Below are 19,704 nucleotides of genomic sequence, written 5' to 3'. Positions count from 1 at the left end.
GTCGTGTTTGGGTAGCCTTGTATCCCTAGAGATGCTGCCTATCTCTAAATATGCCATTATATTGCACTAACTGACCCGGCAAACTTCGTACCGCCTAATAATCAATGAGAAGTTTAGTTCAGACCATTAATAAATCAAAATCGGCTTGGAAATAGGTGATGGCGGATAGTTGGTGACTTGGTTTTCGTTTGTAACACAGTCAATAGACTTGAGGGAATACAAGGTACCAACGATTTGATTCCAAATTAAGTTTAAATTATCCAAGTCCTCGTTCGTAGCCGCCAAAATCGCTCGCTCAATCAACCATTTGTGATTTTTGTGGTTGTAAATCATGTCTGGGAACACTGTTTCATCTTTCGTTGAAACGAAATTGCAAAACTTCCGAGGAAACGAATAGAATCCGCTCGATTCGTCGACAGGAATTACATTACATCCATCACTGAGTCAAGAATTGCTTGGAGTTTGTGTACTCGCACGGTAGTGATGTGTTTGTTGACGACTCAACCCGAGCTGGGCTCAGCTTGAATTAAATGATTTTAATATTATTTTGACTTTTAGCTATTTGTACTCTTTATTTTTTATCCGGGGCTGAGATGAACCAAACATGTCAAAGATAATTAAAATCGTTTCAGCCGTTCTCGAGTTATAAATGGTGTAACTAACAGTGGTATTTTTATAAACATAGGTAACTGAAAAGGTATCACACAAAAGGAAAGTTAGGAAAGAGTATTTTTTTGTTTTTATATTGAATTATTAATGTGATGTACACAATCATACAAATAAATGATTATAAATCTACTACTGTTAATGTAAATAAATGTTATTTGTGTTACGAAACGCAATTAATGAAATTGAGGGACGATCATCGCCCTTATCAATTTCTTTTCTCCGGAGTTAAGGTTTATGTTTTACGATGTTGGTTTATTCGGATTAGAGGAACACGTGATGGTTCGACTCTTTGATGGTAAACTTTGGATAGGAATCAAGGACTTTATTTGCATCGCAGAAAAAGCTAGATTTATCTCATTTACAGTGTCACCACGTGTTACGATTTCACAGCCAGAAATTATGTACATTTCCATTAATGTATTTGTAATCAATTTATTCACATTTCAATCACCCAAGCTACACAGAGTCATTACACTGGGAAATCATCGGGAAACCACAAAAAGCATTCCATCATATTTACAGCTGCCATCACCAGAATGACATATCAGATTATTCAACAGGAAGAACTAACAGTAGAAAAATAAGAATGTGTTTTCACTTCGATAAGTCAGTCTCGTTGCGAACTTAACGAATGTACATCAGGTAACACTTGCGCTGAGAATAAAACCCCTGCCCTTTAAATTCCATGGGTACATACATTCAACTCCTCTCCCTTCATTGATGTCCCTTAGTCCGGAAAATTCGCTGGCCTAGACTAGGATTTCTTTTTACAATTCAGGAAATTAAAAGACCAGGGGGAGTTGAGATTTCGAAGAATACATCCACGGGTTAACTTTTAAACTTCCGCCACCTGTTGAGCGTATGGTGGACGAAAGAACATCATAATTTTATACACGTATATATATATATGTTGTACGTACACATTTATTTTTTCCTCGAGGAGGAAAATGAAAAGAATTTTGTTTCGACGCGTAAAAACACCAGTTTCAACGAAGTTTTATTTGTTTGCGGGCGTGGAAGAGTCATCCACCGGTAAAAAAAAGGCGTTTCCCTTTTCAACCGACAGCAGTCAATTATTTCGCACGGGCGAACCAATTTCTTTCTTTGAGCTGCAAATTTTTCATGGGTGGCGTCACCGGACGAGGAAGTTGAACGTTGTGGGAACTGCATCCCATGGTGCACCCTTCTATTTGACAATCTGCAAAGAAAAAAGTAATCATGAGGACACAAATTGTTAAGTTCTTTTAAGCCGTCCTGCTCTTAAATTCCAATTTATAGCAGACTGTGGTATAATATACATTGTTAGGATAACTACAATTTATTAATAGCTCAAGTATTTCATCCTGCAAGGAAATAAAAATAGGTAAAATCGATAACGTGATATTCAAACATATGGATCGTAAGTTGAAGCGGACTGATTATTTTCACATAGCATTGATGGGCAAGAGATTAAAATAATGAATTTTTTTATAGATTTTAAAGGCTGTGTTCTAAGAGAAGCGGACCGTGTTTTCACTTAGTATTGCCATCGATACTTAAAAATTAATGAAAAAATATCTTTAGTGTTACAACTTAATGGAAAAGAATAAAGCTATGAAAACTACCAGATATTTTATCAAGTAATCCAATTACAAGAAAGTTATGGTCCCTTCGATTTGATAATATAGCAAGAAAATTCCATTTTGCTATTAAGAATTTAGCAGAATATGCTTTAACTCTATATTCTCTCAGAAATGTTTTCAGTACCTATAAAAATATGCGTATGCATCCCAAAAATGTATCACTAACGCAGAATATATGTAGTTGCGTTCAATTGAATCAAAAGCATTTACGTATTTGCGTATTTTATTGAGAGTAGGTGACGAAGTTATAATTAAGGACGTGAAAATACCGTGTGGAGGAATGATTTGAAGGGAAAAGCGTCTTTATTTCATTACTGCGATAGAATAAGAATGTATTTGTATATAATGAGAAAGGCTTGAGTTTTACTTCTTAGTCACGTAGTATCTCCCGCAAAACTAATTTACTGTTTCTTACCCTACTTGAAACAATAAAAAAACTGCATGAGATCGTTATACGAGTTTTCGTTGCTTGAAACAAGGTAAATATCGAGGATAGAAATTTATCTCTCTTGATGTTGGAATTTTTGGGGGTAGATATTTATATGCGATCGTTTTTCCCTCCCACCTCTACCTTTATTCGATAACATGAAAATGTGTGTGGCCTTTTTTTCGTTAAATTGGTTCTCATTAATTTTAAACTCATCGGCACTTCAATGAAATAATACTTGTAAAAGAGAGACGTATTGCCGGGAAGTTAAGTTCCACCGTTACTGTAATAATCAAATATTGATTAATCGTGCTGAGGTAAATTAGAATCAAACATTCAGCCAAACGCGGTATTTTTTTAAGAGTAGAAATGCTATTTAGGGACTCCTTTGGGTAAATCACATCGGAAGCTTTGACTATGCTGGAGTTAAAATACACCACTTCCATCAATATGTAAACAATATCTGAAGCAATTACTAGATATCACATTGCAATTTCTTAATTATTTGAAGAAGCGCGGAAACTGTCCTGACATAGAGTCAATGTAAGATATGAATTACTTTTAATTAATGCGTTTGAATCTTAAGAACCGCACAGATCCATAAAGATAGAAGCAAGAACTGAAACTCCATGCCGAAGAGGAAAGATTTAAAATGTACCGTAAAAATAGAATTTTAATTTTCGTTTTAATTTAAGAATCGAATCACCTAGTTTTGTCTCATCGACTGATAATAAAATAGATTTTTGTGGTATTTATTATGGAAATTGTGTTTAAAGATAAAATTATTTACGTAAGATTTTATGGCGATAATACTCAAAGTAATAATGTTGATAAATCTAGTATGCTAATTTTGCTGCAGAAAAAAACCGAGATGTATAGATTATAATCATGTAACATGAGGGTACGTTGCTATTGTATTTAATTGTCCGCAAAATTTTGATATTATTTTGGACGAATAACTTTATTTTTATGAAAATTACATCAAGTTTAAGAAAGCAGTGTATTTAAAAAATATGTTCATAGAATTTTACGCATTTGTGTACTCTTGCTGTAGTTTTTAGCGTCAATATGTGTGATCTGTGAAAGCAATGTTATTTTACAAACTTAGTAAAAAATTTATTTTGAGGTGTTAAGTCGAATGGATCATTTTTAATTTCATTTTGTTTTCACCTCATCTTGAAATGAATAATAAATGATTAAACAAATTATATGTAACTGTCAATTATCCTGATCGTTACGCAACCCTCATATCATACATAATCTGTCCCATTGGTTCCGTATGCCTCACAGTTTTCGTGAACAAGTTGGCCTACACTTGAACGAATTATGGATGGGTAGAACAACGGCCAGTTTTCGGTTCAAGAATTACTTTACGCATTATTTTATTCAAACAGTGTTCGACTTTATAGAACTGGGTGGATTAAGGTAGAAGCTGTGCTTGATTTTGGCCGGAAAGGCGTTACAACACCTATCAGGGAAAATTGAGTACTTTAATTCGGCTCTGCGAGATGAGAAAATTGAAATGATAAAGTTTTCAAGTCCAACTCAAGACTCAAGTTGATGCGATTTGTCTCCATTTGCGAATACCGTATATTAAAAAAAATTATAAAAATTTCACCGTCTTTTTATACATGGTAAATCATGATTCCTCATTGTAATTTTCATCTCAAGTTTAAAAAAATCGGAAGTTTTAGCGGGGTGCGGGAGCGGCTTATATTTTAAAAGTCATTTGCGGATTAAATGTGTGGGTATGCGTTCCCTTACTTAAAATTTTAGAAACCAAGCACTAAATAGAAGGAATGAAAAAAAATAAATTCCCTGGTGTACCCTGAGGTATATAATTCTACAGTTTTCGTTTAAAGTATGACTATACACTTACTTGTATTCAAACAGTGTTCGACAATACAGGAATGGGCGGTTTAAGAAAGAGTAATGAAAGAAACAGAAATGAATTCCCTGGCATACCATCAGGTAGAAAAGTATATAGTTTTGATTAAAGCATTAATTCACACATAATTATAATCAAAAAGTGCTCGAATTAATTTTAAGTACACAGCGAAAATGTTTCGGTGCTTTTGAAGCTATTCATGCCCCTCCTTGCGACTTATACTATAAATTTTATGAATGTTAATTTTTCATTCTTTCAATACTTGGATTCCGTTTTTAAAGCAGTCAAAACTCAAGCACCTCCTAGTCCTTTCTTTAAAGTACTTGGTGGATGAAGATGGAGGGAATGGAGCAAAAATGAATTCCCTGGCATCTCCTCAGGTATAGAAGGGTTGGATGCGAGGATACGGGATCGCTAAACCGGTAGACGACCCCTTCCCTTTCCCCATCACCTCAAGGCATCTGTTGCACATTTCGCAACGGGGTCACGTGGTTTCGGTGCGGCATCTGGTGTCATTTCCTTTCCACTCCCCTCACAAGAGAATATGCGGAGCGGTGTCAGCTTGGGAGACCCAGAAAATGGAAGCTTTTGACCCTGAACCTCCCTCTCATTGTGAATGGCAAACACATTGCGAGGAACATCTATCATCGTGCCGGAACTCAAGCACCCGATCCATCTCTCTTCTAGCGGTATGTGTTAGTTTATTTTTTCCTTGGAACTGCTCCCGTGCGTCTATTCCCCGTTTCATTTACTCCTGGAGTGTAGTGGGCCCATCAATTTGAATTTTGCATCCTTTTTCCCTGACCGCATCGTCGTCTTTGCCCTTCGCCGTCAACTTTGAGGGTGCACCCCGATACAAAGACGATTTACGGTATCCATTCCTTGCGCCTTTAAGTTGGTGAAATGCATTCCTGCCCGCCGTGAGCTGGTTATTTCTACGTGAACTGGTTTCTATCCGCTTTCATGTTAAGATCGCTTCATATAGGTTAAGCACCTTTATATTCATCAATCAGTATGGCAAAATTATTTGAATTTTTTGTGTACGAAAAAATGCTTCATATGCTCTACCCAAAACAAATTTTAATATGCTAAACGAAGCTTTCTCTTATTGGGAACTATACTTTACGTCAGTTTACCAAAAGCAATCAAACTGTAACGATATATATACCTTCCTGAAATATGTGAAACTTACTCTATTTTGTAACAAAAATATGATAGGGGATATCTCATAGAAGTATTTTCAAAATATATTCCATTTTTCATTTTATTTGATATCAATCCCATTGTTTTTTCTTTGGGTTAAATTTTTTGCACATTAATTATTTATGAAAAGTTCATGTGGAAGACATTTTTTTATCATGCAACAAAATGCACAGTTTTACAGTGGTATTTCTGAAGGTGATCCTTCCAAAAGGAAATAGCCTCTGTGCCCAGCTCAAGCTCCAAAATTGGTTTTGTATATATGATATTGTAATTTTTAAATTATTTTAGAAGCAATAAATATATATTTATGTTATTATATGTATGTATTATTATAAATCAGTGGGCATAAATCCCCCGAACACAATTATTATGGCTCTCATTTACGTCAAATAGTGATTATTTTTAACTTCAGATGCGCCCAGTTTGCGCCCCACGCAAGCATGCTATTTGAATGAGTGAACTACAGGCACTAGCCTGTAGACACCGAATCCTGTCTAAAAGAGTTTAATTAATGTACTTTAAGTGTAAATGTTGAAGAAAAAAATAAAGATTTCGGTTTGCGTAGCGTAGTTCCGATTTGCGTGTCCCGGAAAGACGTTGTTGCGGATGCTCAACCTGCCGATTTGCATGTTGTCTGTTTTTTTTGGGAAACGCTATCGAAGTAAAGATTTTTGATGTTTTGATTTACAATTACTACTACTTAAGCAAAAATTCCTTTAGTAAACTCAATAATTCTCCAGATTGATTTTAAGTACTTACTGAAATCCTTTGTGTACATTTGTAGCTATTCATACATGAATTATCCTTTCGGTTTACTTAAAATATTATGTATTTTATTAAAAGCCTCGTAACTTTACCTTTTTATTACTTTGACACAAAAATTTTATAGCTTAATTTTAAACTTTTTATTTTATCTTCAACTTTTCTTTCATTTGTACCTTAATTTTTTCTATCTTACTTTTTTGCTCCGTCTTTATTACAGTAAAAACTCAAGCATCTCTTAAGCTTCAATTATTTTCAATGAAATCTTTCTGTTTTATTTTTCAAATTATCAAACATTTTTTTACGTTGAATGAAAAATATAAGTGATTCTGAAATGAGAAATTCACTTTGACTTTACTCGTATTAAATGGAATAAAGGGCGAAAATTCGATTCCCCAACTCCATTTTATTTTACTGGGTAAATTAAGGGATTGTGTTGAAGGAAAACAAATAAGTTAGTCCATGCATATTACCCAATTAGTTAAAATACAGTGACCTCTACCCAATTCCTCAATTGCTCCTTTGAAGAGTTCGGACTTGGTGTAATAGATTTTATTTAACCGTGAGATCATGTTTTTTTAAATTTAAAATGTTACTTTTATACTGCTTTTATGTTACATTAAGGGCCAGGCATCCTATTAAATAACATGTCGGAGATAGTGTATTCCTTAAATTATCCGTTATTAAACGTTCTAAAACATTCATCTTTCCCAATGTTTGGTTCAAGTTATTGCCTAAATATTTATAAACACTCTACTTCCATGCAGTAGAATGTCCATTAATGTTTTAGGAAATAATAATTCGCGTATTTACCAATTAATCACAAACGGTTTTTAAAGTTGGCGGTCGCATAAAAAATAGCTATCTTGTGGCATCTTCGGGCACTCCCTTCGATTTAAACCTTCGGTTACTATGCCCGAATGGTGAAATTCGAAACATTCGATACTATCAGATTTTCAGTGGTGCTTGATATTATTCAGCCAATTTTAAGGACCGGTGAGATGTGGTTGCATCCTTGAGAGGTCGGCATTCCTTCAATCTCTTGACGTAACCCGCGACCACCTACCGCCACTCCGTCGTCGACGGGTGGACGGTCTCGGCGGGTAAACACGGCGGTTCATTTCCGCAAATTTACGGGCGGCCTTCCTCTCTACGGCGCCGATATTCCGGCTGGCGGAAAAGGACGTCCACGACCAAAGGGGGTGGGGGGTGTATGGAGGTCCCGGCGTCCTTTTTCGGGCGTTAACTTGTTGACCTCATTACCGTGAAAGCTCGGCTCACATCACTTACCGATTAAGTGTCCCGTGTAATCTCCGGCCGGGCGAGGCAGCCTTTTCGCGCGTCTCCCTTCCTCCCGCCCCGCGCATGCGCGGCACCGTCCGCCGCCGCCGTGCGGCCCGGGGCCATGTTGCGCGCATCAGAGGACCGACGAGTGGACCTCGCCGTTGGACGCGTGGCGCCTCCGGCCCAAAGCGCCTCCTCCTCCGCCGCCGAAGTCCTGGTCGATGTCCGGACTCGGCGGCGGTCCATATAGTCAGCGAACCCGTCGACTTCCTGTCGAATCACAAAAGTCATTAGTGCGGGTGGTGGAGCGTGTGGGAATTTGAACGAAGGCACGCGGTCAAAAGTATGTGGAGAAGGGATCGGTATTGTCTGTGTCCTATCATTTATTTTTGTATTTTTCGTTATTTTACTGAGATACAGAAGCAGTGGGTTGAAACGTGGTTACTTATTTTTGGTACTTATAATGTAAACTCATCTAAGTCGTGTGGTAATGTAGGAATTATGATAAAATTTCTGAGTTGGTAGGTATCAACATAACCACGATGGTTTTATGATTAAAATATCAGAATTTAATTTGTAAGTACTAGCAATGAAGTTTGTTAATATGTAAAGAAGGGATCAGTGTTGCTTTTGTCCCATCGTTTATGTTCTATTCATTCCTTTCTTTACGTGTGATACGGAAGCAGTGAGTTGAAACGTGGATACTTATTTTCCGCATCCACTTATGGCATGGTAAACTCATCCAAGTCGTGTGGCAATAAAGGAATTATGAGAAAATTACTAAGTTGGAAGATGGTCACGTTAGGTTTAAGGCCAAAATACTTGTATTTAATTTGCGTGTAATTACAATAATGATTCTAATTGAAGCTAAAATAGTTTGGTAACCTGAAAATCCGGCATTGTATATCTTTATATTGCCTTTTAACGCCGAAAGTCAATACAGCAATTCATATTGAATTTTTTCAAAGCTTCCTAACACATTCAATCAAGAATAATGTTCGATTTTAAATTAATCATTACTAAAATGTAATTATTTTTAAATTTATCATTGGTAATCCCTCCCTGAATGGGCTGAAAGTATTTGGTCGGATTACTTTTAGCTGAATTCATGTAATAGTCCTAATTCTGCTGAATTTCAGTGCCAACCAAAGAAGTTTCGCAAAGTATTGTTTAATTTTAGGAAAATACCGTTATTGAGTCCAATGGTAAAATTCTTATGTTTTTGGCTTGTAATTTTATTTTAATTTGAAATTGCGTTCTAAGTTTTACCTTTGATATTGACGCATGCGGTACAAAAAAGCACTTAATTTTTCAATCAGAAAGTATTTAGTGATTATCACAAAATATTGATGTTTGCTCATCCTGCTTATTGGTCCACGTTACGTTTTTCTTAAAGATGGCAGTTGTTTTCTGCCAAATTTTAATGGATATCGTTCATTAAAACTTGTGTATTTGACATTTGACTCTCTTTACCCAGAAAAGGAAACTCAAGGCATGATGATAAGTTTGAAATCTTTTATTAAAATCACCCTACTTCGATGTGGGTGGCAATTCATGTATTCTACCTTGTGCGCAAATTAAATAACATAAGAACTTAAGAATAAGTGTTTTTTATGAGGACTTACATTTTTCCCATTATGAGAAGACCAAGGTTATGCGGTTTTGTAAAGCATCACGAGCGAGGAATGTGAGACTTAAGATAAAGGTGGGTGGTGAAAAACTTGAGCAGGTTGAGCAGTTCAACTGTTTAGGCAGTACGTTAGAGGAAAACGGATACGGATATATAGAGGAAAAGTATTAAGGATATCAGGAAAAGAATTGCATCAGTAAAAGAGGCGTTCATGAACAGGAAGGAGCTTCTGAGAGGTTCGCTATGTAAGAATTTAAAGGAAAGGTTAGTGAAGAATCTGATTTTGAGTGTAGCGCTTTACGGTGCAGAAACGTGGACACTTAGGAAGGAGGACGAGAGAAGACTCGAAGCATTCGAGATGTGGGTGTGGCGAAGAATGGAGAAGGTGAAGTCGACGGAGAGGAGGAGGAACCACGAAGTGCTGAATATGGTTGGCGAGGAGAGGCAGCTTTTATATGAGATACGGAGGAGACAGAAGGCATGGATGGGAGGAGTACTTAGCGGGGAGGGGATGTTGAAAATGGTGTTAGAGGGTAGAATGTTAGGTAAACGAGGGAGGGGAAGGTAAAGAAAAGGATTTTTAGATGGAATGAAAGGGAGTAGGCCTTACAGTGAATTAAAGAAGGCAGTGCTGGAAGGAAAGGGAGGCTCCCAGATGACTTCTTTAGTGCTCCATGGAAACCTACCGTAAACGGTAAAATACTTTTATAATAATAATTAATTTATGGTTTGGAAGCCCTTCTTATCTTTTCATAAAAGATTTCGCGGCCCCGGACCTATGTTTGACGTATTGTAACCCACTACCGCTGACTTCTTTGTAAAAATAATTGGACCGCTGTATTTTTGCCGTCAAAAAGACTTAAGCCGATGAGGTGGAAACGCTAGGGGCAGTTGGAAAAGAAGGGAAAAGATGTAAGTGTTTTAAAAGGCGCTGATTTTCAGGCAATAGGGTAGTTTCCTTCATCAAAGAAAACGAAAGGCATTGATTGCGATTCGTTACCCACCATTAGTGTATTCATAATACACAAATTATTTGGTTTTTGAAAAACCGGTATAGACGAATGGCAAGGGTCAAATTTTATCCTCATTTGAAAAAGGCCAGATTGGCGCCCATGCGATTCCACTCCACGTGACGTCACAGGGACCTAGTTTCTACACGAGAGGATAGGAGTTATACATCGTCTGAGGTTACCAATGCATGCATGAGGCACAGAGCTCAGGGAAACATGTCTTAATAATCACCTACTAAAACTGGCTAAGGTCGGAAAGTTTTCTTCGTTTGATAAGGTATTAATAAACCTTTTTTAAGCCAAGCGCTACCATTCAGCAAGGTACTCAGCTACCCGCTGGCAGCCTGCGACGTATCAGCGCTAAGCCTCGCCTCAAGGTCACCTCACCGGGCGGGAGGGGGAACCAGAAATACGACGTACGGAGATATTTCCCGGCATTCATACTTGAGCGTCGCGTTTTCGCGCGCTTGAAAATTTTCACTTTTCATTTAATCGCGAAAAATAGATATTGTCATTTAAAAATCTAAAAGCGTGAAATACGTACTCCAGGAGTAATAATCTTTCGATTAAGGCAATAAAAAAATAATAGGAAACCACCCTATTGCCTCCGTTGAGAGAGTTTCATGATTTAGATGGCCCAGCGTACAAGTCGTGGTTTAAAAGCTTGCACATAGATCATAGCAGATATAAAGCATCTAGGAAAATGCTAGTGATATATCTCCGATCAAAATTGAAGGCATTTACGCGGAAAGCGTGCCGAGAAATAGATCGTGAACACATCACGCTTAGTACAAACTCGTCTCGAAGGACTTAAACGGAGTATCTAACGGGGACTTACGATGACGCATGTGGTATGAGTGGACAGGGCACGAGTCAATAGGTTTCGCAATTGGTAGAGATAAATGTTAGCGCTGAAGTTGAAAGTTATAAACTTCCACTCATCAGAGAGGCGATCAATATCAGGGAAAACCAATTCAATTTTGACTGGGGGTGCATAAATATCAGCAATTATCAGCATAAGGAGGTTAAATTTTTCCCTCATACAACATGTCATAAATTTCGTTTCCCTCCTCACTCGAAACCTTTGTAATTGCGAAAATACATCAGCAAACCTTATCTCCGCAAATGTAGACCTTGGGTTACGACGACGGCCAAAATTGGTCCCAAAAATCCCCATTCAATCCCCATGGCTATAGCTGCGCCACCAGTTCGGCATTAAAAACTTCGATGGGGTGTTTATATCCTTCTTTATCCTTCCTTTCAAAAAATAACATGAATCGCGCGATGGCTTACAGTATCCGGGTAAACTTTCGATTGGCTTACGCTTCAATTACTGGGTCAAAAAGTTTAATGAATGAATAAATTGGGGAAAATAGTAACAGCGGTATGAAGACAAGGAATTCGCGAGATAATAGTTCTTGCTTAATCATAGTTTACGATGGATCACGGAACTCAGAGAGGTTACTGTTCCACAGAATATTTTGCCTTCATTTCCATATATAACGAAACTGTCAAATTTATAAATTGGATAATTTATTCTCTTGATATTCGCGAACTTATTACGCATAAAATTTCATGTTAGTTTCAAATTACAAATTTTTTCTGCTACTCAATTTTATTCGTGCAAGCGATTCCACTACATATTCGCATGAATTATAAAATTTTGGGAAAGAAGCGCCCATGAAAAAAGGAGAGAGGATACGTTTTCGACGAATTCGTTGCTGGAATAATTTTTTAAACGTAAGTGTTTCCAATATATCATGCATGCATTAATATTCTTTTTCGCAGAACCCCTGGGAGCCCTCGATATTGTTTAGGCTTAAAATATTGGTTACGAGTAGAGGTTTTAAAGGGTTGAAAAATAATAACTTTACAATTTATCTTCTCGCTTGTGTGATGGCCAGCCACTTGTTTTACCTGTCCTGATCGCCCGTCCGACTTCTGATTGGCAGCCCGTTTGCGCCGAAACACAGGTTTTGGGGTGATGGCCAAGTGCTATACTGGTCTCTTCATTACTCCTGAAGCATCGGCACTGGCAGATTACTTGTTGAAAGTAGGAACGGAACCTAAATAAATTGAGAATGTTAATTTTATGACTGGGCAAATAGCAATAGGAACAAGCATATACAAAATCAACAGCTAAAAATCAATACCCTTCATGGATATAAAATATACGTAGCATCATATGGATAATATGACATTGAATTCAGTTGAAAGTGAAATCTTTCATGTTTGGAAAATTAAATTTTTACCGCTTTTCTATTGCAGTTTCTCCAAATTATATGACATATGAAAACAGTCGTGGGCCACCTTAACAGAGGATCAAAGCGTACCTGGTTTTTAATGTGATAACTTATTAATGCGACGACTTTTTGAAAATCTCTGTACAGTGGCAATAATAGTTTTAATGATTTGGTGGAATGGTGGATCTACAATGAAAGAATTTGACTCTACCATTGAGGATTTTATGATGGTTGTTCTCATTTTTTCAATTGTTTCGTCGATATGCCAAGCTTTAAGTGAAACTGCTCGTAATAAGGGGACTTAAAATCATTAAGTTGGGACCATCGTAAACTTGCTGAGCTTGAAAACGTCTTGGCTTAAACGAATCTTGATTTTTAATGCGTCACCATGTAGAACCTCCACGTTTTAGGGATCCATTCATAAACCGATGAAGAATTCCTTATATCGATGAAGATTCTCTATTGTTAACGTGATAGGGTATCTCAATATTTCCTTCCTATGGAATATCTGTAACATTTTGTCTACGGAATTTTGATCATAGTACGTACCAGAATAATCGCTTTTATTTTGTCTTTTTTTCCATTATTTGTCGTAATTGTATTTCATTGTTGATGACTCTCAAGGAAAAAGGAACATGCGCATTAGATAAAATAGAGCTATTACTCAATACTGCACGTTAGCTATAAATAACGAACTATTACAATGAGCTAGTTTGTTTGCATCGGATCATTATATTCATGAATGTAAAAGTAAAAAGCATACATGGCAAAGGGTGGCATTAATTCCCTTAACTCTTCCTATAATGTATGTATTCGTTAATCGTCTCTATATACGGTAAATGTAAAGTGAATAATTCCCTTTTCTCGTGGTAACTACCGCAATCCTTAGTTACTAGAAACCATTATGGTAACCTGAATCGCACATTTTCAGAGATTTGTCGTATGTAAGTGGTATAAATTAAGCATTAGACTCCTAGTTACATTATTTTATCATACCGTAGAATTTTCTCTTTAAGCTGCTGCCACTGGCATGCGGTGAGTTCCATGTTTTTATGTTAGGCTGAAGGTAGCTACTCATATGGGTTCATGTAACAAAGGTCCACCGCACTTCAGTGATCACTTTAGGATTAGGTAAAGGAACTTAGGCGCTCGATAAGCAACCTCGAGTTCGCTTATACCAATCCATTCGATCAGTATGTCGGGGCGTACGTTTGTTTGGACCATTAATGGATACTGCGCGCGGATGGCTCTTTTCTGCATTGATTGCGCGCCGAGATTTTCCGAAATAAAGATCGAAAGAGCCCATTTTCCCATGGGTCACCGCCTGCACTCCTTTTACTGGGGATGGCGTCTATGGTTCGTGCACTTTTTCCCATTATTGACGCAATTAACCCTTTGCAACCCAGAGCTGCTTTTAGGACGAATCAAATTTCAAGATTTTTCATGTCGAAAACTTGAAAATTTTGCACCCAATCATTATTATCGTGGCAGCTAAATAATTCGTCATTACAATTTACTCCACAAAGTAATGAGCAGTTTAGATCTTTTCTAAATAGAGCAGAAAATTTAAACATTTTTGGTGTTGCTCAGAAGCAGCATTGGGTTACAATGGGTAAAAGTCTCTCATTGCTGCGTGGCACGCACAAGAGGCCTTGATTGAGCGGGACGGGAGTTTTTGGTACCTACCTCTCGTTCATGCAGTAGTAGATGAGTGGATTGAGCGCCGCGTTGGACATGGCCAGCCAGTAGAAGGCCAGGTAGACGTGCTGCGCGTGGGCCGCCCCCGCAGCCCTCCGGTGGTGGAATACGTACAGGAAGTAGGCGTGGTAGGGCAGCCAGCAGATGCTGAACCCGCTGACGACCAGCACCAGCATTCGCACCACCTTTGTAGTGAGCGGAGTAAAAAACGGTAGATTGGGAAAGTTGAAGCATACAATTACTAGCTGCGAGAAAAATCATTATGTAATACAGATGAACATCATCTCGCGAAGAAATTATTATGTTATATGAAACTGTCATTCATTTGCGTTCCAATAACTAGAGAGTAAAGACTGTCTACAGCTGTGGTAGAAATTTACCTGTACCACATCTATTTCGATTTTAATAGTTTTAAATTAGTTTCTTTTTAATGAAGAAAAAAGGTTTGACAAATTCTTTCTATTGTAAATTGTTTACAATTGAAGTATAAAGTTACAAGCTACGATAAAAGATATTGTGTAATACAATTGAACGACGTCATCCAATGGAGAAATTCTTAAGCTCTATGTGGAATTTTTCTGAAAATTGGATAATTACTGCCTGTGTCAGGAAGAAATGTGTAAACCAGTCATAGTGAGGAAAAACGCTTTAAAAAATTGGCCTTTAGTGATCTCTCCTGCGTTGTTTTGCCTTAGTAGACGATATGGTCCAGAAAGTAGACCAGATTTTTTATCACAAATTTTCATGATAGGTATATGTTATATAAAGATAGAGAAAGGAACTAAAGGCGTCGGTCATAATTTCTCCATCCGTTCTTCATTACCTTTCGTAAAATTTCCGAGTCAATTTTATCATGCGTTTGTCATAATATCTTTGTTATCATCATATCTATGCTATGCCGGTTAATTTCCGGGTGTTTAAAATTCAATTTTTTAAAGTTTTGGTTTGGAACATGATCTAGTTATATGTAGTCCTCATTATTTTGCGTTCAAACAATAAGAATGCAAAGTTTGCTTTTAACTTACGCAAAAATGTGTCTATACCGCAAACATTTCTAATTTCATAATTGTAAATTAGGTTTTTTTTCACGAAGGAATGTTTGAAAAATTAGTTTCTTTTAGTAACTATTAAAACAAAATAAGTGATAACTGCAAAGGAAATCGTTTCAAGAGTGATTTGCTTTGGAATCTCTAAATGAAAAAAAGTCCCCTTTAGTTTCTGTCAGTGCAAATTTTTGTTCCGTTATCCTGTGACAAAGATACATCAGACTGTCTCTCAGTAATGAAAAAGTTAACTAAACGGTTGACTTAGTTTTCGTATGATCTCGTTTGCTCATATAGTCTGCTACGTAGAAAAATAAGCGCACGATTCTCAATTTCAAAAGCAGAAAAAGTTTGATTTGATACACATAAAAATAAAATCGGAATTTCAGCGAAACGATACTTTCTTTTTCATGAGGAGTGGGTGCACGTTGATTATGTGTATAAAATGCCCAAAAAGGTTAAATATTTGCCTATCAAAGTATAGATAACAAGATTTTATTCGCTTGCATCACGTAAAATAAATAACAGTGAATTCCTCGTGAATTAGAGCATATATTTTCCATAACTCTATAAAATAACGAAGGAAATCCACCGGGAATTGGCGTTTTTTTATAAATTCAAATCATGGATGTAAAATCATATCTATAAAAATTATCTCTAGGGAAAGCATAGTGATAGTTATCTCCCATATCACGAAGCAAATGGATACTCTGTACCCTGAATGAAAAATTTTGCGCTAATTTTATTCACTTTGTGTCACTTTGATGCAAAGTAACCTAGGAAAAAGGATATGTTTTGCATCAAATGTGGCGTTAAACGGAAAACCCTTATCGTCGCGAACGACTCATATATTTTTTTATGCAATATTTTTTGTGCGGCTTCAATTTGATCACCAGCTGCGACACATCCACCTGATTGGATTTTCTATTTATCCTCTCTCCCGGGCAATAAATTGTCGGAGTTGCTGCGTTGTCGATATCTCTTTCTCTCTCTCTCCGGCTGATGAGTTAATGCATCCGAGTGCGCGCGGGCCATGCAAATTGAAATCGACCGGTCGACGCCGAAATGACTTACTTTCCTCTTGGTCGAGATGGCCTGTGCCTGCCTCGGAGTCATCTCTCCGATGGACCCGCTGCCCCAGAGGACTCGCCCCGTGAGCGAGTAGCACACCGCCATCACGGTCAAAGGCATCGCGTACGTCACGCCCAGGAAGATCACGTTGTACCTGTTGGGCGAGAGAGGAGGAAAAAATAAAATTGTGACTATCGGTCCCGAGCACGACGGACATGTTAGGTGTCAAAACCCATAGGTACGTGACTGGTCGGATATTATTCTCAAGCACTCGATCGATAGGAACTCAGCTTTGTGCATGTACGTATATCAAAGGGAGGGTGGTTCGCTAAGGGAAGAGGGAATTACTTTGCGAAAGTATTTGATGCTGGTCTTGTGTGCGACGGACATGCTAGGTGTGAAAATGCATGGGTACCTGACTCGGATATTATTCTCAAGCACTCGATCGGTAGAAACTAAGCTTTGTGCATGTGTGCATACAAATTCGGATGGTTCGCGAAAGGCAGAGGCATCAGTTTACGAAAGTATTTGGCAGTGATAGGGGCGGGATACAGTCCACGTATGCCGCCTGAAGGTCGCGGGTGCGAATCTCGCGTGGGTAGGTTGCCCTTCAGGGCATGGTTGTTTGTGGTTGTGCAATGTAATTTGTTGCAAACCATTCGATGCATTGACATAATACTGCGGTTTTCGAGGTGATGGACATAGATAAATGAAGAAGAAATATCATGTTACTTCCAATTCAAAGTTTGATTCAACAGAGCTAAGTTTCGACACCACATGTGTATTATCAAGTTGCTGTGAAGCTGAGAGCCTTGGTTTGTTCACGTTTACAATAGGCCACTTAATTAGTATATTTACCCTTATATCCATCAAAAGAGTCTATGTAAAGGCTCTCGATCATTGCCTAATGTCATGTGGGAAAACGGTGCATATTATATGCGTCCACTTTTATTTAGCCTCGTAGTGCGAGTTTCGAGGCATTCATGCGTCGTCATCGGGTACTCTCCATGGTCCCAGTTGCGGGAGTTTTTTTATCTCTCGTAAGCATGGATGGATCTCAACTCGGATATTTCTCCGTATGGATGAATATTTCCTTTTTTCTTCCCAGTATAATGAAAACGATCACTTGATGAGGTATGGTGTGATAAAATAAGTCAAAACAAATTCACATTTGAATTTAAAATTTTAATGCATTTATGTTTACACTGACCGCAATTTTTTAGCAGTATAAAATAAAATGTGGAATTATCAACAAAGTTTTACGGTGATATTATCATCTGCTAAGACTCCGTGATGTGTCAAAATACATTTACTCACGGAGATAAAAAGTTTGAGAAGTGTTCTCTGCAGGTTTCCTAGGAATACGGTCTCTCAACTAGTTCGTTTCGCCATCACTACCGCAGTAGTTTTGTTTAGGACGTGTAATGTGATCGCGAAAATTTTAAGTGATAAAATATGGGACACTGCGTTCTAATTATTCTTTCATTTTATTCTTTTGTCACGCTAGTCTCTGCACTCGTCATGCTAATGGAAAAATGCGGGTATATCCTCTCCCCTGAAATAATTTTCATTTTTATTCTGCTTGCGGTAGACATCTACGTGTGTTATCTAATTTTTCTTTGCAACCAAAAGACAAGAGATGTTATGGAGTTTCGTTATATTTTTTCGTTATTCAACGATTGATGCATTTGAAGGATGAACCTGTAGTGTCATCAAAGGAAAATCGTAGGACAAAAGCTTCCCTTAGACGTAAACATTGTCAAAAACGGTGAGAGATAAGCTTGAAGCGTGTCCTTTCATTCTGTCGAGAAGGGATGCTTTGGAGAAAAAAATGTTATAATCCTGTGTCCTTTACGAGAATCAATTTTTTTAGTTATTTGGTATCCACGAACACCGTGCCCGTGGTGTTAGATAATTTTATAATGGAATCTTCTGAAATTGAATTCTACTGTTGTTTTTTTGCGTCGGAAATACATGTTCATAACTTTTTCTTGCTAGCCAGTTTTTTTTCTGTTGCTGTGTACTCCAGTGAGTAAATTTTAACACCATTGAAAGTTATGGAAAAAACATCTGCGGCAGTAAATGTGCACAAAATTTTGTTGCACACAAACCTGGATTGTTTAAAATAGATTAATTTATGGCTACGATAAATTTAGAACATTTACTTCACCAAGTACAAAACTGAATCGGAAATAACATTCAAAGAAATAGGTTAGTTTTTCTCATTTATTAGGTTGAAAGTACATCAATACCTGTGTCCTTGATATCAGAATGTAAGTGATAAGTTCGCTTCTCTATGAGTTATATTTATAAGCTTCCTTCCATCATAAATTTGCTGAAATAAAATTATCCAATATATTGTTAGAGTGCTTAACCTCCAGATATTTTTAAGCATGGACATACTCATTACATAATATTTTCTCTCATGAAGAAGTTTTTCAATTATATCAATCATTAGTCACCTGAGATTTACGTATTTTACCTTTTCGACCAAATAATTCAATTTCAATTAAAATATTTGGATTTTAGATTTTGTTTTGCCTGAAGTAATAATAATACATCTACATGCATTAACATTGGAATAATTGTAAGTTAAGCTTAAGAATTAGTCAGTAGAAAGTAAACATAGAGAAGCTTACGTGTATTCCGTCACAGAGGTTGGAAAGCTTCCATCGGGCCATAACATGAAACAAACACATCTCGACTCCCCGGTTTTGTACCTGAAAAGGTTGTAAATTTAATAATTATTTCTTCAGAATTAAATACACTGTTTTCCCATTTGAAATTATCCCATCCAAAGAAATGAAACTCAATCAATAGTATGAAATGGTGTATTATATATTCGGGTGGCATAAAATGACCGTATGTTTTGGGGACAGAACCTGATAACGAAGCTCAAGAGGACTTCCCGCACAACTGGTCATATTTTTGTTTCCGTGGCGTATTATAGGTTTCATGTCCACATGACATTTAAAAATTATTTGGGTACATAGAAAAGACATAGAATGTGAAGACAGACAGGTTCAACAAGCACTTTATACTGGGGTAAAATAAAAGGTTTTAAGATGCGAGCAAATGCTGATTAGTGTCTACTGCATGTACCCTGAAAATTTCCAGATGATAACTCAAGTTTTGAACGTGTAAAACGTCTCGG

The 19,704-nt window shown here is 37.3% G+C and overlaps 1 protein-coding gene across 1 annotated transcript in view; it reads right to left on the bottom strand.

Annotated features, from left to right (window-relative positions):
* Positions 1-1,081: 1,081 nt before the first annotated feature.
* LOC124159112 (tachykinin-like peptides receptor 86C) overlaps positions 1,082-19,704 on the bottom strand; it is a 230,499-nt gene continuing 211,876 nt past the window's right edge. The window contains exons 4-9 of the mRNA XM_046534669.1: positions 19,190-19,270; positions 16,554-16,704; positions 14,425-14,621; positions 12,413-12,561; positions 7,862-8,125; positions 1,082-1,867 (exon numbers count right to left, since the gene is read on the bottom strand). Coding sequence (XP_046390625.1) covers positions 8,106-8,125; positions 12,413-12,561; positions 14,425-14,621; positions 16,554-16,704; positions 19,190-19,270 — 598 coding nt within the window. The 3' untranslated portion in view covers positions 1,082-1,867; positions 7,862-8,105. The remainder of the gene's footprint in view (positions 1,868-7,861; positions 8,126-12,412; positions 12,562-14,424; positions 14,622-16,553; positions 16,705-19,189; positions 19,271-19,704) is intronic.

This window comes from Ischnura elegans, chromosome 5 (assembly GCF_921293095.1).
Source record: "Ischnura elegans chromosome 5, ioIscEleg1.1, whole genome shotgun sequence".
Taxonomy (NCBI): domain Eukaryota; kingdom Metazoa; phylum Arthropoda; class Insecta; order Odonata; family Coenagrionidae; genus Ischnura; species Ischnura elegans.
The sequence above is the reverse complement of the archived record's forward strand: the minus strand, read 5'-3'. Positions and strand labels throughout refer to the sequence as shown.